This window comes from Xyrauchen texanus, chromosome 48 (genome assembly GCF_025860055.1).
Source record: "Xyrauchen texanus isolate HMW12.3.18 chromosome 48, RBS_HiC_50CHRs, whole genome shotgun sequence".
NCBI lineage: Eukaryota > Metazoa > Chordata > Actinopteri > Cypriniformes > Catostomidae > Xyrauchen > Xyrauchen texanus.
In genome coordinates this window covers 3,750,388-3,778,057 of record NC_068323.1, presented here as the reverse complement: position 1 = coordinate 3,778,057, position 27,670 = coordinate 3,750,388, and the positions used below count along the sequence as shown (strand labels likewise).

Sequence of the window (27,670 nt, the reverse complement as noted above, 5' to 3'; positions counted from 1 at the left end):
ACCATACACCGACCTCTTAATAATCCTGTTATGTTTTGCGGTTCCGACGCCTGTCCCGAACTGTAATGGGCAACATCGCTTCTATGATTAGAAGAACCAGGTATGCTTGAGGTCCGTATTAGGCAAATTACTTCCTGTTTTTGGTCTGTTTAAACGTCTTTGGTCCATGTTGCGTTCATATATCAATCGAACCGTACCAAGAGTTCGTTTAGAAACGGACCGAGACTCACTATTCAGGCGGTCTCGGTTCGCTTGTTTGGTGTGCACTAAGGTTCAGGTGGCAGCGTTCACACTTGTTCAAATGAACCGCACTAACAGAGCAATCGCACCAGAGTTCGTTTTAATCAAACCAAACCTGCCAAGTGTGAACTAAATATATAATTTTCTTTTTTGATTCGAACCAAGAGAACCGAACGACAAGTGTGCACACACCCTCAAAGATCTGATCTTATGAATCATCATTAATTAAAGTAAAAATATTGTATTATCTACTTATCTTGAATGTTATATCAAGTCAAAAAGACAGAACACTTAAATGAAATTGTGTTGAATTACTTTATTTTTATTTATTTATTTCCCCTTTTGCAACTTTGGGACACACTATGATTTGGGACACTGTAATTCTAATCTCGGATACTGTTAATGTTGCATAGGGTGCGGATTGGGATTCAGGGAACATCATTTTGTGATCTGCTTAGCTTGACTTTCATCGAGCTACACATGAGATTGTGCCCTACACAAACTGTGTGATCTGCGTATATGGAGCAGTGGTATGGGAAAAAAAAAATCTGCTTTTTGGTTGCTTTTGGTGATAAAAGTTTTGGTGTAAGTAAGCGACATTAGCTGTTTTAACTTCCATAGGACTGAGCCGTTAAATTAGCAACACCTCCTCTTTCTGAAACCCCGCACATCAAAGATGGTCGGTGCTTCTCGATCTGAAGGCTGCAGCCTAGTTAGGCTGGATATCTCGAGTGCCATGTAATCAAATGCCATCAAAGGACCCTTGGAAGCCAGCCTTGTTTTGCAGCCTTCGTTCGCCATCATTTGGAAGATGCATCAAGAGCATCCTACGCAGCCCTTAATTACCCACAATCCCTTGCATATATCCCAATTTATTATTAAAAATGGAAGAAAATTTGTCATTTTGTCTTTGATGCCGATTGTTCACTCTTCAAAGGGAGGTGGAAACCTTTATGACGTAGCCATACACAGTTATAGACCATCACATTCTATGCCGCGAAGACGCCTAGCCTGTAGGCTCAGAAGGACTGGTCTACAATTAACTTTTTGAGTATTTAAATTTATGATTTTAAATCAAAGGGGTATGTGTGTATATGTGTGTGGCTGTGAGTCATTCAACCACTTTCTGATTTAGTAATAAGTAGGCCAAAACACCAAATCACACTAGTCAAAGCACTTCACGGAGACTTTAAGCCTCATTGATCCGCTTCAACTAGTGAAAATTAGGGTGTACTCACACTAGGCAATCTGTAGTGAAAGAGAAAGCCTATCAAATGGAAAGAGAAATACTCACCTTGTGCCACCATGCCCAGATGACACAAACCAGGGCGATGGAGTGAACGTTGAAAGTGAGCTAGAGGACTAGCCAAAAAGGACTATGAGTACAGTGAGGGACGTGGAGATGGAAGTGAGAAGGTCAGCCATATGATACATTAGGCCAGCCTGTTGTGCACCCCTACACCACACTAAATACCAGTGGCGGCTCCTGAAAAAATTCTCAGGAGGGGCAATTTTTCTGATAATGATTAAGGTGACCCATTCAATGGGTACAGATTTCCCCTCTAGCTACATAAGTTACAGGTGGAAAGCTATGTAAGAAATTAGCATCAAGGAGCCTTCATAAGCAAAAATGACATGGCTCCGCAATTAATTATTCCACTTATTCATTACTTACATTAATCCAATGTTGTGTGATGTAAAATAGCTAAACAGGACACATTTTTTAAAAAGGTATGTCCAGCAACAACATAAAGACGGGGGCAACATATAAGTCAATACCAGAAGCATTTATTGACTGATCTCAATAGTATTGGCTTACAAAAGCAAAATAAGTTATCACAGTACAAATAATCAAGGGTGTTCTTTCACATTCCTCAACACTGCATAAACAATCTGCATTTCCATAAACAAATAAAATATCAGCTGAAAATACAAGTAGACAAATTGTTGAGAGAAGTGGATCTTTAGAACTACATTTTCTGGAATGTAGGATATCGTCAATGTGCTACTTAATAAAAGCAAAGTAACATTGTCCTAAATAAGTGAATGAACAAGTGAGGCTTGACCTGGTGTGGTCTGTGCATCTTGGCTTTACACATTGAAAACCAAACCAGAATGATGAGGTGCTGCCAAGTTTAACTAAAGAATTCTGATATACGCATTAATTACTTGGGCCTCATGGTTGAATTGGAAATATGTGCACCAGAGCATAATTCACAACAAGCGAGCAGGAGCTTTTGATAGAGGCTACTGAAAACATTGATGCAAGTTATTGGTAATAAGCAATTTGTATAGAATTCCATATTCTGCCCTCTTGTATAGATTTGTGAAAATGAATATGAACAGTGATAGACATTTTGCCTGAAAACAGCATTTGAAAATAATTTCTAGAAAGGTAAACACAGCTATTTGTATGGCTTTGTAAATGTGAACAACCATATTCTGGCCAATTGTATAGATTTGTAAAAATGAACATGAACAGATTTTGTTTTTTAAACCTTTTTTTTGAATGAATGAATGAAAAATTTAAAACAACATCAACTTTGAACTGATTTGGTTTGTGTGTGTGTGTTAATCAGGAAATCAGGCATGTTGAGGACTAGTTCCCTCTCCATGGAAAGCATGGCCAGTGCATTCAGACGTTCCTGGCCCATTGAATTTCGCAGGAATGTCTTAACTCGTGTCAAAGTTGAGAAACATCTCTCAGCTTCAGCTGTTGTCATGGGAGTAGTTATGATGATGTTCAACAGAGTCACAGTCTCAGAGAATGTCTCCTGGAGGTTGTAGCTCATGAGAACCTGGTACAGTGCCAGTGCACCACAGCAGCCCTTGAATTCAGGATTCTCATAGATCAGAGAGAGTTGCGTTCACAGTGGCATTCAGAGCCTCATCAGGAAATGAATGACAGTACCTTTCAAACATATCTTCTTGCAGTAAGGTAGCACTCAAAAGGTGGACAGTGAAAGAGAACCTTGCTTTTTGTGTGATCCAGGATGGTGTCGCAGACCTCTTCAGACAGCCTCTGCTTCTCTTCTCTCAAAGCCGTTCTGGGTCTTTTGGCTCCTGTTGCTTTGCAGCTGCTGTTGAGAGGAGTCCCTGAAGGCAAACAGACCAATGTGTTTGTTAGGCTATGTACAGTACTGTAGTCTATATGATGCACATGTATATGCAGTTTATCCACGTATAGTACAAAGATTTCAGTTCCACTTAAAATGGGCAGGGATGCATGAAGCCTTTAGTGTTTAAGTTAGCCTTTGAGTCTCACCTAGCCTGGATGTTCAGCACAGTGTACAGTTTATAAAGTAAGCTAGATTACACTTGGCCATATATAATGAGAATAATGTCATTTCTAACACAAATGCAGTCTCCTTTCATGCATACATTTTCAAATGACAAAGCTCTGCTTTGACAACGATCGAATGATATTGTTTAATCTTACCTTATGGCCTGCACACTGTTTGTGAAGCTGTCGAGGGCACGTTTGATGAAGACAGCATCGATGTCCTTCTTCTGGAGCTTCTGGTACAGATTATCGACGTGGGGCATGATTTTGTGAAAAAGCCATATGAAAAAAAAAAAGAAATCTTCATCATGTAGCATCCTCACATAGCCAGATGCCTCTCTCACGGTGGGCTGGTCAAATAAACCCAATGAACCCGTCCTGATGGCTTCAAAACATTGTATGAGGTTGTCTCGATTCTCGTAGACAGTGTTATCGACTCTGCTGTTGAAGTTCCACCGTGTGGATGAAGCTCTGGGCAGTCTTCGTGCAACAGTCTGGTCAAGAATGCTGGTCCGTTTGGGTGACCGGGAAATAAAAGATGCAATCCCGCTCGGATCGGAAAAGAAAATATTAACTTTTTTGATAAGAGAAGTAGCTTACTGCATGATCAATTTCAGCAGATGCGCATAGCAATAAACATAATGGGCATTATTAAAATGCTCACGCACATTTTGCTGCACACCAGCCTTCTCTCCCCTCATCACACTGGCTCCATCCTAAGCTTGCGTGATGAGTTTAACTTTATCGTCGTCGGCAAAAAGACCGTTCAGTCTCTCCTAAAACACACTGGCAATTGAGATTGATTCCGAGATGGGAAGAAACTAAAAAAAAGCGTTCCTGCAGTTTATGGTTGCTATCGATGTACCTCAGCACAAGCACAAGCACCAGCAGTGTCTGTGTAGAAACGTGTGGCAATGTTCACTCTCCCCAAAGCAGAAAATCTCAAACAGCTATCAATGTGGGTCTCATGTTTCTTTATCTTTTCTGAAAGATGGTGCATGTCTGTTACACCTGTCGCTGTCAAAGCGGTGCTGTCTGCCGAGCCGCCTTCAGGGTGAAAGAGTTGGCAGGGGTAGCAGAAGACTGCATTGGCTACGTCGCAGCCTGCTAGCCAGGTTTTTCGTTCGTACCAATTTTTGGAAAATCCTCGAGTGTAGGACTTTGCTCCTTTAGTAGAAACCTGTTGAATGATTAAATTTGGTCTGGGAGGTCCTAATTGTTTCGTTGACAATTCATCTTGATTCGTTCGCCGACAAAAGGAACTTCTTTCAAAGAGACAATCCAGTTGCACTGAACGCTAGCCATCTTGACAGTAGTACGTGAATTGATTGACGCTGCTAACCCACTCTTTTCTTAGTTACGCTCATGGTTGCGTTACGTATGACGAAAGCGCGTAAGTGCAAGCCCTCCCGGAACCCATAGAGATTGTATTGAAAGCTCTGATATTTGAAAAAAAATGTTTTTACATGAGAGTCTATGAGAGACTTCTGGGGCGATTTTCAACCTGACTGAAATCGCCCCAAAAGGGGCGGGGCCATTTAAAGCACGACTTTATCCTGATTGGCAGATCAGACGTCTAGATTAGAACACTGATAACGACTGTTGCCGTGATAGAATTGGTTAGAAAAAAAATCCTTCCTTTTCCCGTTTGGCAGTGCGTCGCCCATATCGCCCTAATGAACACACCGCCCCTGCTAAATACATTGACAGCCTACCTCATTACACACATGCATGTTTGAGGCTTGCCCAGTCATACTGCACCATCACCTATCCGAACCAGTGGCGTGTCCAGGATTTTATATTTGGGGTGGCAAAGGGGGGGCAAGAGCTGAATGAGGGGTGGCAACTAGGCTTTCCATGATATATGTAAAAAAATAAAAATAAAAGTGTTATACTGGTTATGAGGGACATGTGCTTATTTTAATGAATTTCTGATGTTCAGAGAGGGCTAACAGTAAATTCTGAACTATCAGCCATTTCAACTGAAAGATGAAGGCTGTAATACTAACGTTGGATAAGAAATCTTTAAAGTACAATCGTTTTCAATCTGTTTCTAACATTGTGTGTAGGAGTATGTTTTTGAGTGTGTGTGTGTGTGTGTGTGTGTGTGTGTGTGTGTGTGTGTGTGTGTGTGTGTGTAGAGAGAGAGAGTGTGTATGAGTGTATGTGTGTGCATGAAAATGTGTGTGTAAGCATATTAATGGGGTAATCAAGGAAAAAATGTCTTTTACTTACTTGCCCTTTCAAAAAAATCCACTTGTGTCGCCACGGACAATATTGTCGTAGGCCTAATGAGCTAACGATAGCAACTTTGCATTGATTGAAAATATACATAAGTCATTATAACAACCACCACTCAGGTAACTTTTGTAGATTAACGAGCAAGATAGACACATGATTGACTTTACCTGTTTCTGTGCATTAAAAAGAGAACAGTCTAAACGGCTTCAGCCTGGTGGTCGCGGGCCTGCCACATGTTGTAGTTTTGGTGAAATGATTAAAGAATGGGGGAGGGGTGAACTTAAGATATGCCAGTGACATCACTATATGACGAACACTGTCCCAATAAATATTATTTAGTTTGCACAGATATTTTATTGCTTTGCCATTTTAATATTTGCTTAGGCTATATTTGCTTTTTACGGAAGCGTATTGCATTCACAAATCTACTCTGTTTTTCTGAATTAACGACTTAATTATCTCAGAATTACGAGATAATTTTTCATGGAAAAAAAAGTTTTTGCTCTGTTTTTCTGAATTAATGAGATCCCTCAAAATCCTGTCAGGAGCTCTATTTTAGCTGGATGCGCATGAATTTATAGAGATATATTTTAAACTTGGCCTTCAATACAAAGACATTACTGTCTATGACATTTGTAAACTGTCATGTCTGAGACACGCTTTGATCTTCCAAAGGACACTAATCAAGCAATAGACTTGTACTTGCATTTAACACGAGAACTACCGGAATTCTAGAACTACTAGAATGGCCATAGCGGTCATTCTGACCGTTCATACTAGACTGGACCAAATGTCATGTCATATTTACATTCGAAACTTCTATTGAGGTTTTAGAATGAAGCTTCTAATGTCTGTCGTCATATTTTATGGCGTCATCACCCTAAAAATGTATTGAATAAAATAGAATAATATGGATCAAATGGAGCGCCAAGCGAACGCAGATAGTCCTACATAATACGATCTTTTTTTGTAATATATATGCTAGACTATATAAATACATAGGCCTATATATATTATATATTAGCTGCTAGACTGCCTCGCTTTGTGTACAGCAAGTTTTTTCCACCACAGTGAAAATGTTTTCGAAAGTCTAAACGCAACAAACATGGATTGAGGCGGAATATTTCGTTAGATAAAAACATGTTGTGAATTTTGGAAATTATTACATCTATCCTTTTTCAAAACATGTTGACTTTTGGACTTTACAACGCTCTGGAGTTATTGGAAACAATCCTATGCAGCCACCACTGGAATCAAAATCCATGAATAAATGAATCTGTTATATTAATAATAAACACCAGGACACGAAATTTTAATTCTAATGAATGTGAAAATGTATTAGTTCATCGACAACCACAGAACCTGCTATTATATAATTACAGATACAAATTTGATTATTTATATTAAATTATTCTCTTTGTAAAATAAAAACAAATCAATACAATAGCTTATAAAAACATCACCAATGTGTATTTCAATGCATAGTAAAAACATTAGACATGTAAAACACATATAGGCCAAACCCAAAATGGCCAAAGCGGTTAATAAAGAATATGAACATTCGCTAAACTGTGGGAAAACTGATTTAGAAAGCAATATTTGTTTTACTGTGAGCAAAAATATCATGCTGTAAAACTATAATGAAAATAGTATGCTGTAAAATCATTCTGAACGAATTCTCCTAAAAGTGGCTCACTTGAACAAAAAAGGGGGCCCCCTTTTAGGAGAATAATTTAATATAAATAATCAAATTTGTATCTGTAATTATATAATAGCAAGTTCTGTGGTTGTCGATGAACTAATACATTTTCACATTCATTTTATTAATATAACAGATTCATTTATTCATGGATTTTGATTCCAGAGGTGGCTGCATAGGATTGTTTCCAATAACTCCAGAGCGTTGTAAAGTCCAAAAGTCAACATGTTTTGAAAAAGGATAGATGTAATAATTTCCAAAATTCACAACATGTTTTTATCTAACGAAATATTCCGCCTCAATCATGTTTGTTGCGTTTAGACTTTCAAAACCCTTTTCACTGTGGTGAAAAAACTTGCTGTACACAAAGCGAGGCACGCACCTTCCGGGGCAGTCTAGCAGCTAATATATAATATATATAGGCCTATGTATTTATATAGTCTAGCACTATTATATATTACAAAAAAAGATCGTATTATGTAGGACTATCTGCATTAGCTTGGCTCCATTTGATCCATATTATTCTATTTTATTCAATACATTTTTAGGGTGATGACGCCATAAAATATGACGACAGACATTAGAAGCTTCATTCTAAAACCTCAATAGAAGTTTCGAATGTAAATATGACATTTGGTACAGTCTAGTATGAACGGTCAGAATGACCGCTATGGCCAGGCCAGCTGACAGTCTTGCCTGGGCCCGGGACAAGATAATCTTAGATGGGCCCCCCCCATGCCCAGATCTCTCCTTTTCCCTTGCTCTTCCTCTCCTGTTCCCCTCCTCCGCTCTTCCTCTCCTGTTCCTCTCCTCTGCTCTTCCTCTCCTGTTCCCCTCCTCTGCTCTTCCTCTCCTGTTCCTCTCCTCTGCTCTTCCTCTCCTGTTCCCCTCCTCTGCTCTTCCTCTCCTGTTCCCCTCCTCTGCTCTTCCTCTCCTGTTCCCCTCCTCTGCTCTTCCTCTCCTGTTCCCCTCCTCTGCTCTCTGCTCTTCCTCTCCTGTTCCCCTCCTCTGCTCTTCCTCTCCTGTTCCTCTCCTCTTCCTCTCCTGTTCCCCTCCTCTGCTCTTCCTCTCCTGTTCCCTTCCTCTCCTCTTCCTCTCTTGTTCTTCTCCCCTCTTCCTCTCTTGTTCTTCTCCCCTCCTCTGCTCTTCCTCTCCTGTTCCCCTCCTCTGCTCTTCCTCTCCTGTTCCTCTCCTCTTCCTCTCCTGTTCCCCTCCTCTGCTCTTCCTCTCCTGTTCCCTTCCTCTCCTCTTCCTCTCTTGTTCTTCTCCCCTCCTCTGCTCTTCCTCTCCTGTTCCCCTCCTCTGCTCTTCCTCTCCTGTTCCCCTCCTCTGCTCTTCCTCTCCTGTTCCTCTCCTCTTCCTCTCCTGTTCCCCTCCTCTGCTCTTCCTCTCCTGTTCCCTTCCTCTCCTCTTCCTCTCTTGTTCTTCTCCCCTCCTCTGCTCTTCCTCTCCTGTTCCCTTCCTCTCCTCTTCCTCTCTTGTTCTTCTCCCCTCCTCTGCTCTTCCTCTCCTGTTCCCCTCCTCTGCTCTTCCTCTCCTGTTCCCTTCCTCTCTTGTTCTTCTCCCCTCCTCTGCTCTTCCTCTCCTGTTCCCCTCCTCTGCTCTTCCTCTCCTGTTCCCCTCCTCTGCTCTTCCTCTCTTGTTCTTCTCCCCTCCTCTGCTCTTCCTCTCCTGTTCCCCTCCTCTGCTCTTCCTCTCCTGTTCCCCTCCTCTGCTCTTCCCCTCCTCTGCTCTTCCTCTCCTGTTCCCCTCCTCTGCTCTTCCTCTCCTGTTCCCCTCCTCTGCTCTTCCTCTCCTGTTCCTCTCCTCTGCTCTTCCTCTCTTGTTCTTCTCCCCTCCTCTGCTCTTCCTCTCCTGTTCTCCTCCTCTGCGCTTCCTCTGCTCTTCCCCTCCTCTGCTCTTCCTCTCATGTTCCCCTCCTCTGCTCTTCCTCTCCTGTTCCTCTCCTCTGCTCTTCCTCTCCTGTTCCTCTCCTCTTCCTCTCCTGTTCCCCTCCTCTGCTCTTCCTCTCCTGTTCCTCTCCTCTGCTCTTCCTCTCTTGTTCTTCTCCCCTCCTCTGCTCTTCCTCTCCTGTTCCTCTCCTCTGCTCTTCCTCTCTTGTTCTTCTCCCCTCCTCTGCTCTTCCTCTCCTGTTCCCTTCCTCTCCTCTTCCTCTCTTGTTCTTCTCCCCTCCTCTGCTCTTCCTCTCCTGTTCCCCTCCTCTGCTCTTCCTCTCCTGTTCCTCTCCTCTGCTCTTCCTCTCCTGTTCCTCTCCTCTTCCTCTCCTGTTCCCCTCCTCTGCTCTTCCTCTCCTGTTCCCTTCCTCTCCTCTTCCTCTCTTGTTCTTCTCCCCTCCTCTGCTCTTCCTCTCCTGTTCCTCTCCTCTGCTCTTCCTCTCTTGTTCTTCTCCCCTCCTCTGCTCTTCCTCTCCTGTTCCCTTCCTCTCCTCTTCCTCTCTTGTTCTTCTCCCCTCCTCTGCTCTTCCTCTCCTGTTCCCCTCCTCTGCTCTTCCTCTCCTGTTCCTCTCCTCTGCTCTTCCTCTCCTGTTCCTCTCCTCTTCCTCTCCTGTTCCCCTCCTCTGCTCTTCCTCTCCTGTTCCCTTCCTCTCCTCTTCCTCTCTTGTTCTTCTCCCCTCCTCTGCTCTTTTTTTTATAAAACACCATATACTTTTACCCAAACTGAATAATAAAAACACGTTTAAATGGGTACATTTTCTATAAATGTTTTCATTTTTTTTTCTGACATAGCCTACTGCAGTTCTTGTTAAAACATACTAGACATGCAAAATCTGTGCATTTTGGGCACTTTTTGTGTGAAATCATATTTATTTTTTGTCCATCAAAAGTGTGCTTTCACTTTTAATTAAGCATGAGCAGCGCAGCAAAAATAGACTCGGATCTGGCCCATTATCTGTTCACCGATGCCAACAGTGACGCATTTCAGCCGGCTTTTTATTTCTCATCTCCATAAATATATCTAGTAGTAAAAGCTAATGCAAGGGCTAGAAATCAATGAATTCTTTGCTAATACTTCCTCGTCATCATGGAGAGCGCAGTTCGCACCGCTTTCTCCCTTTCCACAAGCGCGTGCTCTTCCGTGGCGTCTGTCGTTGCTATGCAACAATGAACTTGGCGCCTGTAAAAGCGAGCGCCGCGTCGCTATTATGAGCTAATATCCAAAATATTTCCATATGTGTCTCTTTCCTCCTTTCTTATCAACAAGTGGATTTACAGCCACCACATCAGCAGCACCGCCGGTCGCAATGTCTCAGCACTTTTATGAAGAGGACGCAACTGCACGCGCTCGGGCATGCACGCGCATCAAGTACCGGGTTTGAGAAAACCTGGTACCGTGGCGTGACGTTTAAAACAAAATTAGTACCGACTTGGTACCGAAGTACCGGGTCTTTGACAACACTCATAAACGTTGGCTGCGCTGTTTCTTACCTTGCTCTACGTTGACTTTACTAACGTTAGTTCCAGCTTCTCCGTCACCACCTTTTTGAAAATATTTGTTTAGGACATCTCGAAGGCCTCTATTTTCTTCTTCCCTTCTTCTCTTTTCTTTTCTTTTCTGAGCACCAGACTTGTGCTGACCGGACATTTTGATCGTAATGTTAGCCTACTGAACTTCAAATCAAATGACAACATCAAATTTTGATCAGTGGCCAAACCATTTTTGTTTTGGGGGTGGGCGGGGTTCTTGACCACTATTTCAAGGACAATTAGGAAGAAAACAAATAAAAAGCTTTTATGTAACTCAAATATTAGATATTTTTTCCACAAATATGCCTATTTTATTTATTTTTTAACAATTATTCCATAATTTAATGAGGGCCCAGTTCTGGCCCCCCCCCCCTACCCTGGGCTCGGGACAACAGACCCGTTTGTCCCCCCCTGTCGGCGGGCCTGGCTATGGCCATTCTAGTAGTTCTAGAATTCCGGTAGTTCTCGTGTTAAATGCAAGTACAAGTCTATTGCTTGATTAGTGTCCTTTGGAAGATCAAAGCGTGTCTCAGACATGACAGTATTACAAATGTCATAGACAGAAATGTCTTTGTATTGAAGGCCAAGTGTAAAATATATCTCTATAAATTCATGCGCATCCAGCTAAAATAGAGCTCCTGGCAGGATTTTGAGGGATCTCATTAATTCAGAAAAACAGAGCAAAATATTTTTTTTAATGAAAAATTATCTCGTAATTCTGAGATAATTAAGTCGTTAATTCAGAAAAACAGAGTAGATTTTTTTTTCTCAAGTGAATGCAATACGCTTCCGTAGCTTTTGATACATTTACATTTTAATAGCAATTAGTAATTAATCCCAAACCAAGTAAGATCATCTTGGAGATATGTTAAATGTTGAATATATGTTTTAATTATGTTTATGTAAAATTAAATAAAAAGCTTTTAATATATTAATTTAAAAACATTTATATAGTTAACACATATAATTTCTCCACATGCTTTTTTTGTCAAGTTTTGTCTCCTGAAATCACTGTGATTTGAATGACAATTTCAATACCATTACACCTGTCAGAATATGCGATTCAAATGAAAAATTTGCTTTCGTATTCGTGGAGATTCTCACAACTACAGGCTACTCGGAGTCCACTCTGGACAAGACGAGCGCATTCTTCCTCCGAGACGAGTCCGCGCGCACAGTTAGGCTACTGCAGCAGCGCTCGCTGCGCTCCGTCACCCGTGGATTTACCGATCTGCCGTTTACACTAGCCTGCTGCAGGGGCAGAAATGCACTTTATCTACATAATAAAGACATCAGACTTAAAACTAATACTATTGTGAATTATAGATCATATTTGATAAGTACTTTTCGTGACCCAATCGATTGAAGTAGCCTATGGGGGAAGTTAAGCCGACGCCCCTCCGTATCCGAGCTGTCATCTGGGGTGGCAAATGGGGTGGCAAAGCTATTTTTTAGGGTGGCAGCTGCCACCCCGTGCCACCCTTGTGGCCACGCCCCTGATCCGAACCTATACATACCACAAACTCATTCATTCTATGGGTTTACACCTGTGTATTGAGTATGAGTATGGCCTTAGTACAAATAATATAAAAATTCTGTTATTATTATTCTTATTATTATTATTATTATTGTTGTAAATAAAAAATGGTTCAATTTCAAAAGAATCATGTCATGCTCTTTTCTTTGTATGGCGTGATCCAGTCCAGTCCAGTTGGTAGCGGTAATGCACCTAAGCTGGTTTGCTAATCGCCATTCAACAGAGGGTCACATTAAGTACGTTTGGCTAAGAGTGCTTAGATCTCTATTGAGCCGATTGTAAGAGCAAAACCAGGAATCTATTTGAACAGATTAATTGACTTGGATATTGGATTACAGACTGTGGACTTGGTAGCTGGTAGGTCAATTAGGCTGTAGAGTGTGGGAGTGTCAGCCAATGGGACTGTGAATTGATGAGGCGAGAGGTGGAAGTGAAGCAGATGAAGGTGAAGGTAAAAGTTTCTTATGCTGAGGCAGTTGAGAAGGCTGGACAGAAAAAGCAGAATAAGGACAGGGAATATGACAAAGAGCTGAATGGGAATGAACGGCAAGAGCGGAGAAAAGTAAGGGAGAAAAGTAGAAACTGGTGACATTTATAGCGGGGGTGATAAATGCAACATCTGAGATCAGATGTAAAACTGAAAGGATTCAGATTACTGTTAAAACAGCAGTGCACCATTTGGATATGATAGGGTTGAAATGGTCAGAAGGAATGGTCAGTGTACAGTCAAGTCAAGAATCAGCATGTGTGGGTTGATACTCTTAATAATTTTACTCCTTCAGTAGAATGCAAGAATCATGTTGTTTGTTTCTATCTCCCTTGTGTTTCACGTGTGGAGCTGGCATGTGTGATCATCATTTCCATGGGAACACTGATTGAACTCGGGGAGACGCTAATCACAGTGATGAAATACATGCCCGCTTCCACCTGCTTTCCTCTAATTGCACTCCCTACTTATTCCTTGTGTTTCCCCTACTACTTTGAAAGTTTATTGTTCGCTGTCATGTTCGCTGTTAGCTGTCATGTCTACCATTTCTCTCTTGTGTAGTTGGAGCATGCTTGTGTATCTGTTTGTTTGCCTGTCTATGGAGGTGCAGTAGCCTGCCTGCGGTCACTCTCACCAGTTGTTGCCCAGTACTGTGAAGGAGGTTTCCTCTGTATCTGCCCACGTCTTGGGAAATTCATCTGAGCTTCGCTTCGCACTACAATACACCAGCTTCAATGGACTCTCTTTGGATTGCTCCAGATTACCACAATGCACACACTCCTCTCACAAAAAAACCTCTTACTTCCAGTGGCTTGTTGGATCAGCCATCTGCGGCCAGCATTGGAAATGACCTTATGTGACCCTCTTTCTACCAGCAGCTTATTGGATCAGCCATCTGCAGCCGGCATTGAAAACGCCATTCAGTGACTTCAGTGATTCCTCCCCAAACACCCAACCATGGCAGAAGCCTGATCGTAAATGGGCAAGACTTTAAACAGTTTATAGGCAGTGGAAGAGAAAAACCAGACATAATATGCATTCAAGAGTCCTGGCTAAAGCCTAATTTGAATTTTGTCTTAAGTGGATATGTGGCAATTAGGCAAGATAGAAAAGGCTGAGATGATGGTAAATACTTTTGTTACTGCACACAGTTCCAATAGCTTGTCTGGGGAGGGAAGAAAAAGGCAGAGAGAAAACCAATTCTGAAAACTTGGTGGCACTAAGGAGAAAGGAAAGCACTGAGGGTGAACAAAATGTCTCATTTAGCAAGGGAGAGTTAAGTAAGTCGCTGGCTAAAACTGGGAAGAATGCACCAGGGAAAGATGAAATATGCAACATCATGTTGAAACATTTACATTTATGCATTTGGCAGACGCTTTTATCCAAAGTGACTTACAGTGCACTTATTACAGGGATAATTATTCTGATAAGGAAGCCTGGGAAGGATTTATGGTGGATAACCTTGAAAAACAGGTGTATTTCTTTAAAAACAAAATGTGTTTCTGTTAATTAGTAGCATTCTGACGTGTGTCCTTGGTGTGTTTCCTTTGTGCTGGCACGTATCTTTAAAATATGTGGTGTGCCTCATTAAACTACAGGATGCATTTCCTACAAAGATACATTTAATCAGTTAGATATCGCTTATATAAATGGTGTCTTGTTCTAATGAGCTGGATGTTTCAAGATGGCACCGAGTATGGCTGGTGCGTTGCGAGTTCCGATACAACACTGCGGTTTATTGTTTGTTTTGTTTACAGTTCTTTGTTTTTTTGTCTTGGATGTTGTCTGCCTTATTGTTTACGACAGACAAACGCTTTAAGTCCCACTTTATTTTATGTGATGATAAATTATATATTTTAGGGTTGTCAACGTTAACGCGTTAACGTATGCGATTAATATATATTTTTTCAACGCGTTATTATTTTTTTAGCGCAAATTAATAATTTGATCAAGTTTGACCTCAACTTCTTCCCGTTATCACAGCGCTGATGGTTACCTAGCTTTGTGTGATAAGGGCAGGGCAAACGCAAGTAATACGATGACAGAGGAGACGGTGTCCGTTCTGCTGAACGGCAAGTTTCATTACAAAAAGCTTGCAGATGGAAGTTTTAATAAAAACCAAAGTTGTGTGCACTTATTGCAATGATGAACTGTCCTTCCACCGAAGCACGACAAGTTTGAAGTACCATCTTCGGGCAAAACACATTTTTGCTGACGTTAGCAAAGATGCTAGTTCCGAGAAAGGATCAACAAGCCGTGCTCGTCAAACGACACTGGCGGAGTGCAGCCGGGGCAAGTTTGTCAACAAATCGACAACAGCAAGCTAACTAGTGCAATCGCTAAATGGATCGCCACAGACTGCAGGGCCATCAACATAGTTCAGGACCAGGGGCTTCAAGACATCATTCAGATCGCCACAGTTGACCCATCATACAAGCTACCTTCGAGGGGAACTATTGTTACGAGAATACATGAACTGTACGATGCTGAAAAAGCTACGAAAGTGAGGCAGTTGGCAGAAGGTACTTTTATTGCAGTTACTGGAGACCACTGGACCTCAGTAAGTAACCATAACTACCTCGGAGTAACAGCACACCTAATCGATGACAACTGGCAGCTGCACTCATTCACTTTAGGCGTGTTAAAAACGGAAGAAAGGCATTTTGCCGAAGCATGCGCTAGCCAGTTTCTCAAAGTTGCAAATGAGTGGGAGATAACGGGCAAGGTCACACCTATAGGAACAGACAGCGCTCGCAATATGATTGCCCCTGCAAGGAGTCTACCATTCGTGCATGTGCCGTGTGTGGTGCACATGATACAAAGGGTGATCACCGTGGCTTTACGGGACAGCGGATTTGACAGCGTTTTAGCCAAGTGCCGTAAAATAGTCGGACACTTCAGACACAGTCCCGCAAACACAGCAGAGCTGAAAGCTCATCAAGCCTCTCATGGAATAATAGAGGAGTCCCTCATCCAGGATGTACCGACGCGCTGGAATTCAACTCTTGAAATGATAAGGCAGATTCAACACAACAAGGATCCACTGAAAGCAACACTGGCACAGCAGAAGCACAACTTAGCCATGCTAACCTCTAATATGACAGGCTGGCAAAGTTGGAAACATTGCTGGAGCCCTGCAGGTAATGTGATATCTCTGTCTTCTCCAATTTTACTGATAAAAATAAGTAATTTGTAAGTCATCTAGACATAATTTAAGGCCTATACCCTAAATAGATGTCATCTGAATGAAAACTGTAATCATTAAGTCAATTGTGTGGTGCTGTGTTTGCACTGTAGGTACATCACTGAGCTCCTAGGTGGTGAAAAGTATGTATCCTGCTCCGTGGTGCTACCTGCACTATGTCATCTCCTGCGTACAATGGATGTCTCAGATGTTGACCCTGCCTACATAGCGCGCTTCAAGGCTGCATTCACAAAGGACCTCAACGGGCGAAAGGAGAACGCAAACCTGTGGTGGTTAAAGGTAGCAACCGCTCTAGATCCTAGGTTCAAGAACCTTAGGTGCTTGCCCAGAGCAGAGAGGGGAGAGGTGTGGCAAAAGCTGAGTGAGATGCTGAAGGATAGAGAACCTGCACCACAGACCCCTGGAGAAAAAGTGGAGCCAGAGCCACCAAAGAAGAAGATGGCCCTCCTACTGATGGGATCAGAGTCAGAGTCTGATGATGAAGTACTGTCCACAGATACATCTCTAGAGAGGTACAAAGCAGAGCCCTGTGTCAGCACAGAAATATGTCCACTACAGTGGTGGTCGTCACAAGCAGGTGCATATGGTAAGCTGGCCCATATTGCTAAAAGGTACTTGGCTACACCTGCCTCAACAGTGCCGTGTGAGAGACTGTTCTCTTTGGCAGGCCACATTCTGCAGAAGAAGAGGTCAGCTCTATCATCTGAAAATGTGAACAAGCTAGTCTGCCTGAGCAACTGGTTGAAAGAAGAGTAGACTGTATTATTGATTGACAGGAGGCATGTTGCACAGATGCACACTGTTTGAAGTAATGATCTTATACCAAGAATGTAGAGACTATTCACTCCATCTCTTCACAGAGGTTATGGCATTCCGTTTCTAAAATAGGCCTACTTATTGTTGCATTAATTTGAGTTGATGTTACTATGCAAAATGTTTACAGGTAAGCTATTTGTGACTTTGTAGCAGACAGTTGTTGGTTTCTGCAAAATATGTCTGCAGTTCATATGGATGCCTCAACAAATGAAGAGAATGTTATTGAACACTTGTTACATAAATGTTAATGGTTGAGATAATAAAACTGAAGAATCTGTTTCCTTAAACTAGATTGTCATGCATTTATTTATTTCAACACTGCAGGTTTAGAAGTAAATCCTAGTATTTTAATTTGCGATTAATCGTGATTAATCACAGCTCATGACTGAGTATTATTCTCTCAAAATGAGAAGGGCACTGTATGGAAATATATCATTAAAAGTGGCAGCAGTAGTGCGATCGGGAGGTAAAAGGAAGACATTTGCATTTCATTTAAAATAGAGTTGATATTGTGAAAAGGGAGGAATAGAAAAGAGGAGACAATCATGATTTGGTTAAGAAAAGGACACAATAATCTCAATAGTTCACTTCACATTATAGGGAAGCATCCAACCGGCCCTGCTGAAAAATCCAGCTAAAACCAGCCTAAGCTGGTTGGCTGGTCTTAGCTGGTTTAAGCTGGAAGTAGCTGGTTTTAGTTGGTCTCCCAGCCTGGCTTAGCTGATTTTAGCTGGTCTCCCAGCCTGGCTTAGCTGGTCAAGCTGGTCTCCCAGCCTGGACAAGTTGGTGGTCAGCTGGTCTCCCAGCCTGGTTTATCTGGTTTTAGCTGGTCTCCCAGCCTGGCTTAGCTGGTCAAGCTGGTCTCCCGGCCTGGCTTAGCTGGTTTTAGCTAGTCTCCCAGCCTGGCTTAGCTGGTCAAGCTGGTCTCCCAGCTAACTAAGACCAGCTAAAACCAACACTGACCAGCTAAGACCAGCCTGACCAGCTAAAACCAGCTAAGACCAGCTAAGACCAGCCTGACCAACTAAGACCAGCTAAGACCAGCTAAAGCCAACACTGACCAGCTAAAATCAGCCTGACCAGCTAAGACCAGCCTGACCAACTAAGACCATCTAAGACCAGCTAAATCCAACACTGACCAGCTAAGACCAGCCTGACCAGCTTTAAAAAAAGTGTTCAAAACCCCTCTAAAACCAGCCTGATAAACCAGCTATGACCAGGCTGGGAGACCAGCCAAAACCAGCCTGACCATCTTAGGCTGGTTTAAGCTGGTTTTTTCAGCAGGGGGCTTTTGTGATAATTGTTAGATGTCAGAATCTGTAGAACATTTACTTGTTAGTTGCTGGAAATATGAAATAGAACAGGAGTAAAGAGTATATTGGAGTTTGGTGGGAGTGAACGAGGTAGAAGATGTTTGAGCAGCTTCTTTATATATAGAAGTTTTTTAAAAAAAAAACAGAAGAGGGCGGTAGTACGTTTAGGATGCAAGCTGCCATTATAACCAAAAGAAGAAGAAGAAGAAGAAGAAGCGGAAGAAGTTTTCTGACGCCGCCATTATCGGAGTCTTTTGTGTTTCGCTCCAAACTTGTAGAAATGATTATATGTAAATGTTCTGGTTGATCTTTGATAACATATAAACAGATGTATTATGGATCGGATTAATGAGTGATCACAGTCGGTTTAAAGTCGCTCTGTTGGGGTTTATTCGGGTTTTGTGTCAGTCGGGTGCAGGTGGGTGCGGTTCAGAAAAACATTCACTCGACAGAAGAGATTCAGACCTTTAATTGCGATTAAATGTCTTTTATCAAGTCCAAACTTCAAACTGCAATTAACAACAATATGAGGAACACGTTCAAAACCCTTCTGTTCATATCACTCTTGTGCGGTAAGTGTTCATTTATATTTATCAGTACTTTCACTTTCACTTCAATAATATTCACACTTACTGATATTCTCATATTTTATTATTATTATTGAAGTCCATCATAATATTACAGCTCACATTCATCCAAATACACAGGACAAGTCTGGACTAGATTCACAATGATCTTAAACACACAAACAATTGATCCTGACAGAAGCTTCCGGTGCAAAAACATCCAAAACAGACACAAATAATATAAATATGAGAAATACACAATAATGTTTGTACAGTTGTGTGTAATGTGCAGAAGAGGATTTGTGGAATATAAATGTGAATTATATTACACATGATTATATTCACACATTGGAGAGTTTTGGTGCATTTTGAACTCTTCATGAGGTGGATGTCCTGAGAGAAAACACTTCATGTGTCTGTTGTGCTGCTCATACAGTCTGAGAGAGCAGCTTATTAAAGTATTACTTCCCCAAAAACATGAACATTATCATCATTTACTCACTCTCATGCTGTCCCAGATGTGTGTGACTTTCTTTCTTCTGCTGAACACAAATTAAGATTTTTAGAAGAATATTTCATACAATGCAAGTGAATGGTGACCAGAACTTTGAAGCTCCAAAAAGCACATAAAGGCATAATTGATCTATAATAAGTCATCCATACGACTCCAGTTGATTCATTAATGTCTTCTGAAGTGAAGCGTTTGGTGTGTGTAAGAAATAAATATTTAAAACTTGTTTTTTTTTATAAATGTTCACTTTCGGCCAGCTGTGGTGTTCACGTTCATGAGGGTGGATTTCAAACTGTCTCTCACGTAACATAAGCGTGTTGGCATGTTGATATCACCGGATCCCTCAGCTGGTCTGAAATCGACCGGGGGAAAATATTTACTGCACACTCTCAATATTTTAAGTGACTCAAATGGTGTGTTGATATCCCAGTGAACAGCCAAAGCTTCAGTCTCTCAGGATCATTGATTGGGAATCTGTGAAAAGTTAGTTTTTCCTCTTGCAATGATACACGCGGATGTAATTAATGTTTTTCAGTAGTTTGAGGTATCCAGGATAAGTGCACACAAGCACCATCTATTTGACGCTTATTGTAAATGTTTGCACAGAGAAAATGGCATGTATTCACCCATAATTACAGTATCATCAGCTGGTTGTCTAGATCAAAGAACTGAAACATGACGCTCATAATTATGACTTCAGAAGTGGATGAAAGTAATTCTGAGAGCAGAAGGCCGTTAAACATCTTGTGTTGTAGCTGTTAGCATTTGATAAATGAATAATGATAAATATATCACATCTTTAGATTCTAGAGACACTGACGGGATTTTAATTCATTTATTAAACAAGAATAAAACAGTCACAGTTGGATCTGTTTATCAGTGAGATAAAAGTGAAATCTTCTGGTTTGTTCTCCAGGTGTCTCGGGTGCAGATGAAAGAAAGTCAGTGATGGAGGGAGATTCTGTCACTCTACAGACTGATGATAATAAAATACTGACGTATAATAAGATCCTGTGGTGGTTTGAAGGTGTTGCCATAGCTGAAATCACTGATGGAGGTAAGATCGAGGATATTACTGATGTGAGATTCAGAGGAAGACTAAAGCTGGATCATCAGACTGGATCTTTGACCATCACAAACATCAGAACCATCCACTCTGGAGATTATAAAATAGAGATCAACACCGACACTGGGACAACAGAGAAGAAATTCACTCTTACAGTCTATGGTGAGCATTTTAATGGATCATTTACATATTCTGTCATCATTTCCTCTTTAATGTCGTTCCAAACCTGTGTGACTGTCTTTCTTAAACATGTCTGCTCACTCTGCACCAGTGAATACATGCAGTGAGAATATGTTAAATGTTACAGTCAATCCCAAAGTTCAGCGGGAGAAAACTCTGGGAAAGAAACTTTCTAAACCTGCTAATACATGCTCAGATGAATCTGTGCGACCTTCCAGAAGACAGGAGGGGGAACAGACTGTAGCTCTGATGGGTGTGAGATGAAACTTTAAGAGATTGACAATCTGAGTCACATTATAAACCCTAATAAGTTCTCAGAAATCAAAAGATTTACTCTTCTAGACTCTTCTAATAAACACAAAACATTAAACACTAACAGGTCTCCCCCTTTCCATTCATCTTGCACAAAGACACATTATACAACACTTCATTTTGACATGAACTCTTCCTAACGAGTGTCATGCAAAGAATGCTGGAAATTAGAAATCCCCAGTTAACCAAACTCAAAATATTCATGTTGTCCCAACACAAATAGATTAAGTAAAGATGCATAATTTAGGGCTGTCAAATTAAAATTACAATATTCTTTGAATTTAAGAAATTCCCCTTTGAATGCTAAAATGAGCATTTGAATATTGGATGTGTGACAAACACTGACAATGACTTGCTAAAACAGACACAGTGCAAGAGGACAATCAGAACACGGGTGTATCATGGCGCATTTTAAAGGCTGAATTTTGACAAAGTGTCTGGGGGTGAAAAAAATAAAATAAATAAATAATAAAAAAAATTGTTTGTTCACGAGAGGCTGAAAAAATAGCACAGCAGTCAAAGACGTCCTTCTAGCACATGCATACATAGAAAACGATGGACGTGTTTGGAGTGAACAGCCCCCTGAGATGGAGGTCTGTGGTGTTTGTCTTGACAATGCCTTGCTCTCTTATCAGCGTATCATAAGCATTAGTTACATACATCTGTATTTAATGAACACCTCTGTAGTGCTTGAGTCTGTGGTAGAACTATGGCACCAGTATAAGTACTGTGTGCAACACGGAGTTAACATACAATCGTCGTTTGAGTGTCTTTTCTGGATTTCCTTTTGATTTGAGAAAATATAAACCGGCTAAATCTTGATCATTTTACACACATTTATTAACAGTCAGAAATGTTCAATAATCACTATAATACCGTGCTGCTATGTGCTTTACATTGATTTTAGGGCTGTCATAATTACTCGATTTAATTTGATTACTCGATTAAAAAAAATTCCTCCTATTACAAAATTGCCAAATTGGCAAATCAAAAATTATGCAAAGATGCAGATTTGTATTTCATTAAACATTTTGAATGTACTTGGCTACAACGGCGGACAGGACAAATACAAAATCATAATTTAAAATATATATTGCAGTTCACGTATGGGGATGCGAAAGTTGAGCTTTTCATTGCTGCACACAGGACACACAGAATTCAGCAAAAAACACAAATGCAATATAAACATTTATCTACACAATCACTTTTATGAAGCAACATAATATAAAGATTGTTTAAAATGACACTTGCTGTTTCAGATGCACAAACACATTCTGTTCAATAAATCAAATCCAGACGATCTGAGATTATTTTAATTACCATTTGATGTAAATTAGATTTCATGATGAGTGTTTAAAACATAGTTCGCAATGCCCCACTTTATTATTACATTATTACAGATAAACTCAATGTGGAAACCAGAGAAGTTTATTAACTGAATAAAGTCACACATCTGTTTACTGTCAGTAAAACTCAACACAGCTGCACGTCTCGTTCCTCACAGACACAATATAAAACTGTGTGTTACCTGAGGGAGAAATCCCCGCTTGTAAAATTATTACATTTTTACTCCGTGAGGAACAGTAGCAATTTTAACCACCACACAATTGCGTGGGGCCCCTCGGCCCAAGTAGTAAAGCTCTGCAAAAAGTGCTTGAGGGGTGACGTGTTGTTCTGGGTACACACGCGACTATTCTGTTGTCTGCGGTCTCAGAGCGGTTCACCGGGTTTAGGCCAGTAGGACTTTGGGTTCGGGTTTGTAATTTATTAAAAATATACAGGCCCTCCGAACTTGTTTCGCCCACGGGCACACACTCGCACAGATACGAGCAAACGGATGAGGGGCCGTTGTCGTGGAATATCGCGATGAATCTCTCTAAGTTGTAAGAAAACTCTCGGAGTCTTGAGTTCCAGATGCCAAAATTGTAGTTTATTGAACACCAACAAACATGAGACCGGCCAGCTGTCCGTTCTGACTGTCTTAGGCCACAACCTCCTCTTCTATACAGTTTGTTATCTGGCATTACCTCATTTCTGTGCCCCTTTGTTATTTTTGTAACCAATGGATACTATTTGCCACCATTATCTCACAGAGCCTTTTGATATCTTTTTACTGGTAGAAACTTGGCTTTAGTCTATCTTCAAGGTCCTTAGTCTCATTATTTTGTTACAGCTGGGTGCTCTTTGTGGCCTCTGCAGCATCAACACTTTTAGTAACCTCATATGCTCTCTTCTGGGTCACACAAAGGCCAGGAAACTCATATAAGTATTTTGATATATAAGAAACATACTAGAATATTGAAAAATATACTATATATTCCCACCTCTGAGACTTAAAAAAGTCTCACACACTATTTCCCTCAAACCAGAGTGCAGTCACACAAGCTAGCCTGTCCCATTTCATCATGTAGCCAAAGTAGGCCACTCAGTCCACTATCCAATGCCATTTTTATGGGGCTGCACTCTGCAGAACTTGGGACCAAACCTCTCCATCCACACTTAACTAGGAAGGAGTAAAAGATCCCAGTCCTCTAGCTATCACTGTTCCTGGGGGTGGGTGACAGAAATCAACTCATTTGTAATAAGCATGTGCATGCAAATGTGAAGCCTTGCGTGATGTAGAGTACAATTGATTATCCATTGAGTAGAAGATATATATATATATATGCTTTAACAAAACACTATTAAAAGTAACATAGTAATATTTATCCTTCGTTGCCAGAGGAACTCACAGACAATTCCGGTAGCCTGGAGCGCTATCTGGTGGTGTGTTGGAGCAGACAGCGAGTTTTTAAACCACCAGTTGAGTCTATTTGCTCTTGCAGCCAAGCACTGAGGTGCTCGTCGCTCCTGTCTTCAAATATAGCTCTTATATGTCTTCTCTTGGCAATAACTTCACATATACATTATATGGAACCATAATCATCAAAAATGCTACTTCTATTTGGTTAGATGCAGTGTACTAAAGATATACTTCACCAATAAGTAATAAGAAATTGGTTACATTGATAATAGGGGAATATGTCAAAAATAACAAACAAAACACCCTCTAACTCCTTTCTTGAGATGCTACCTATTTTGTTATGTAAAATGAAAGTACAATAGTCTTGCTGTCTCCCTTACTATCAAAAACATGAGAAAAGTGTTCAAAAATAAAATTCCCCTTACATTGTTATTTTCTTGATTGCTTCTCAGTAAATCTCATCAAGTTCATCCAATCCTGGCCCAATGGTATATTGTCTGGTTGCAACACTTGTTTGCGTTGTCATCATTGATACGGCTACCATTTGCTTAGCCTCCGTTCTAGTCATAATTGATCTCAGAATGGGTATAATACAACATAACAATAATGCAAATAGGGTCAGTCCCGTAACTACTATTATACCTATTTTCATTAGCCCCAACTTCCATGAACCAAAAAGATCATCAAACCATTGCCCAAACCGCTGATCTCTCCCTACATTAGATTTAACTTCCTTTCTCAGGTCATGCAGTTTCCTCATCGCCTGGGTAAAAGTTCCTTCTGGGGATGTATTATTTGGTATGTATGTATATACAGCAATCTAAATCTAAACCTAATCACATTATTATTAAAAAACATTTCATCATCTAAATGCCATATTACTGCACAATTGCCCTTAAATTGTCCTACATTCGTTTTTCCTTTAGTTTTGTTAAAGCATTCATACTCCACTTGACAATTTATTTTATATGATAATGTGCTTTCTTTTTTCTCATTATCCACACGTATTTGTCTAATTTTCTGCCTTCATCTCCCCACCCTATCATCTTATAATATTTATCATATTCCGGATGACCCAAGAATGCCAAACATTCTGCTGGGCAGTACACTGTTCTCCCTGTTTTACCACAATTTTTTGGCATAATACTCAGCGCAATGCTTATAATCATACTGATTTGGGACTACTACAAATTTTTTCAATGGAGTGGGTGAGCACATTACACAGTTTGTCATTTTTGCTTGCTTAGCTGTATATCTGGCCCATTTATACCAGTCATTTTGATTTGCATATTGTAATAGTTCCTCTGTTCCTGCTGACTCTATGGATTCCATATCATTTTCTAAATTTATTTGCTTTTTCAGTCTTTGGGTGATTATTTTGACAGGTGTCTTTTGAGGCCGATTCTTCGGTTTGTTCTGCTTAGCCAAATTGCTTATCCAGATTCTTTGCTTTTCGGGTTCACCTTTGTTTAGTGATCCAGGCGTTCGCTTCTTTCTGATTTCTCGTGCTATGTTATCTAGTCTCTGCTCATTCGGGGGAATAACATTGAAGGTCTGAGATGTCAATTGTAGGAAATTCATCATACCATAGTCGTTGTGACAGTCCTTCACCTGGAGAGTCTGGGCCTTCCTGGATCTCCTCTCCGGTAGGCCCTGTATAGGAGGCAATACCTGTCCCAAATATGTTAGTAACAGCATCATCAACACTAATACCTCCTTGAGCTTCCATTCTTTCTCCATGTGCCACAACTCTTCCTCGAACAACTGCGCTTGTTGGCCTGTTTCATTTCCTTCAGTTGCTTCTGAATCTGTTTCAGCAGGACGATCACTTTCTTCTTGTCTTTCTCCTTCTTCACCTTCTTGGTCCTGTTCCTCTGTGACATATACTTCCGTCTCAATTTCTATGCTTTCCTGCTCTACTGCGGCACTTCAATCCCTTTTTCTGCCGCAACGTGCTCTTCCCCTACTTTCGCTTGTCCTTCTACTTCCTCTTCTCTTTCCTCAGATTCTGTAGCCGGTTCCTGCTGAACTTCTTCTTCCTCGGGTTCTTAGTTTTGTGCTTGCTGCTCTTCTTTGTCTGAATCTTGCCTCGTGTTCATCGTTGGGAAGTCCATATTCATAGTTTCTTCAATACAGTCCGTCAAGTGCTCTGTACTTTCTTAATTCACATTCTGGAGTATTTTGTTTTAGGTCAGCTTCATTGAAAAGGACATCCAAGATCTCCAAGGCTGATTGTAGGGAACCCACTCTGCAGTATGCTTTCTTAGAATTGTACATCTGGTGATCCTGGTCCTTCTTGGGACGTTTCTCTGGTAGGCCCCATCATTGGGGGCAACACTTGTCCCAAGTATGTCAGTAATAACATCCATATTAATATGTCTTTCTTATTCATTGGTATTGTAGGCCGCAATTGTTTTCTACCTTCTCTCCTTCAGCTGGTCATCCTGTCCTAACTTGCTTCAATGATGGCAACAGCATGACTATTTCATTTTATATGCATAAAGAACACTGTAATCACCTCATATGGTTACATGTTTTATATTAACTAAAAATCATTACTTTCTGCATTCATTTGATTAATATATTAAATGATTTCCTTATTAGAGTCATTTGCTACACACACATTTGTTGCATCTCATTTCTAGCACTAAATAACACATGGGTCCTCTGCCTCCTCCAGGCAGGAGCCGGGCATAGCCTGACTTTGTTCCAATTAAAAACATTAGATCATCCCTTTAGTATCTATACACAACATTTTTCATGGTCATTCACAGAAAGGGTAATTCACAAAAAGGCTATAATTCTCCACAGAGGAGGTAAACTACCACAGGTGTTCCTTATCTTAAAACTCCCTACTCATTCACTTATCACATACATTTCATTTCCTCCTGTTTCCCAAGGACTCTCAATGTCTGTATCACATTAATTAATTTTCCCTGCAAGCTAAGCTGTTTTTCATAGTTTCAGACTATATCAGAGTAATTCAGAATATTAAATCAATAAAAGAATGATCAAATATATAACATATTATTGGAGGAATCAATTTCCTCCCAGTTTGGTCTTTCTGTTGCATTGGGCCATTTACATTGATCAGTACTTCATCTGTTTTTTTTACATAATTATTTAATCAGTGGTAACAGACAATATAATATTATTCCCCTCTCAAGAATTGTTGTTTCAATTATTATACCAATTGTAGCCAACCCTGCACCCTATTTCTTAATTAATTCCATTTATATTGTTACAATCAAACAAGACAAGCAATCTTAATCTTTAGTTACCACCATGTATCTTTTCCATTCTTCATTACTTTTACAATGTACATGAGTTCAATTAAAGCATAAGTAAAAGTAATAAATCATCTTCCAGTCTAAATTCATTATCATACAAACATTCCCCATGTTTGTTTAATACTTCTATAAAATGTCAAGCACTCCTTTGTCTGCAACGGTTCTCAAAACTTTACCCCAAAAACCAATCTATAAATAATCCTCTACACAGGGTATGATCCCCTGACAACACAGTGACAGAATGCTTGGTATTTAACACTGTGATAAGTTATTTTAGTAAAGCGGTTATTAAAATGCAGCATTTATCCACCCCTTAAAACCCTTTCAAACCTTCTTGGGCGGTGACGCCATTGTCAAGTCTTACCCGTCATTGGGTCGTCACCTCTTGCCCCTGGTCTTGATACTGCTCAGTCCTCAATCCATAATAATTTGGTATCAGTAAACAGATATTTTCTTTTTCAGGGAGTATCACCAGAGAACCGACACAGCCAATGGAACATCTACAAATGCTTAAATATGGAGACAATTCAAAACATGGTTAAAAAAAGCATTATTAAAAATTCATCAATCTATTAAAATTGTCCAAAGTAAAAGTAAAATATGCTAAAATTGAACTCATTTAAAGATCATTCATTTCCATTCAGGTTTTATTTCTGCTACTTTAGCAAATGTTACACAAAACTATGTGGGGACTAACATCAGAACAAAGCCTCTCAA

General features: G+C 40.5%; 2 protein-coding genes across 18 annotated transcripts in view; one reads left to right on the top strand and one right to left on the bottom strand.

The window, feature by feature from the left end:
- Positions 1-27,670, bottom strand: part of LOC127639469 (uncharacterized) — an 808,968-nt gene that overhangs the window by 12,269 nt on the left and 769,029 nt on the right. The gene's annotated exons all lie outside the window — the stretch shown is intronic.
- LOC127639741 (uncharacterized) overlaps positions 18,502-27,670 on the top strand; it is a 51,201-nt gene continuing 42,032 nt past the window's right edge. For all 17 annotated transcript variants that reach the window (XR_007969999.1, XM_052121939.1, XM_052121944.1 and 14 more), the window contains exons 1-2: positions 18,502-18,857; positions 20,279-20,590. Coding sequence is in view for 16 of the 17 variants with exons in the window: in XM_052121939.1 (XP_051977899.1) it covers positions 18,767-18,857; positions 20,279-20,590 (403 nt within the window). In the remaining variant the exon portion in view is untranslated. The remainder of the gene's footprint in view (positions 18,858-20,278; positions 20,591-27,670) is intronic.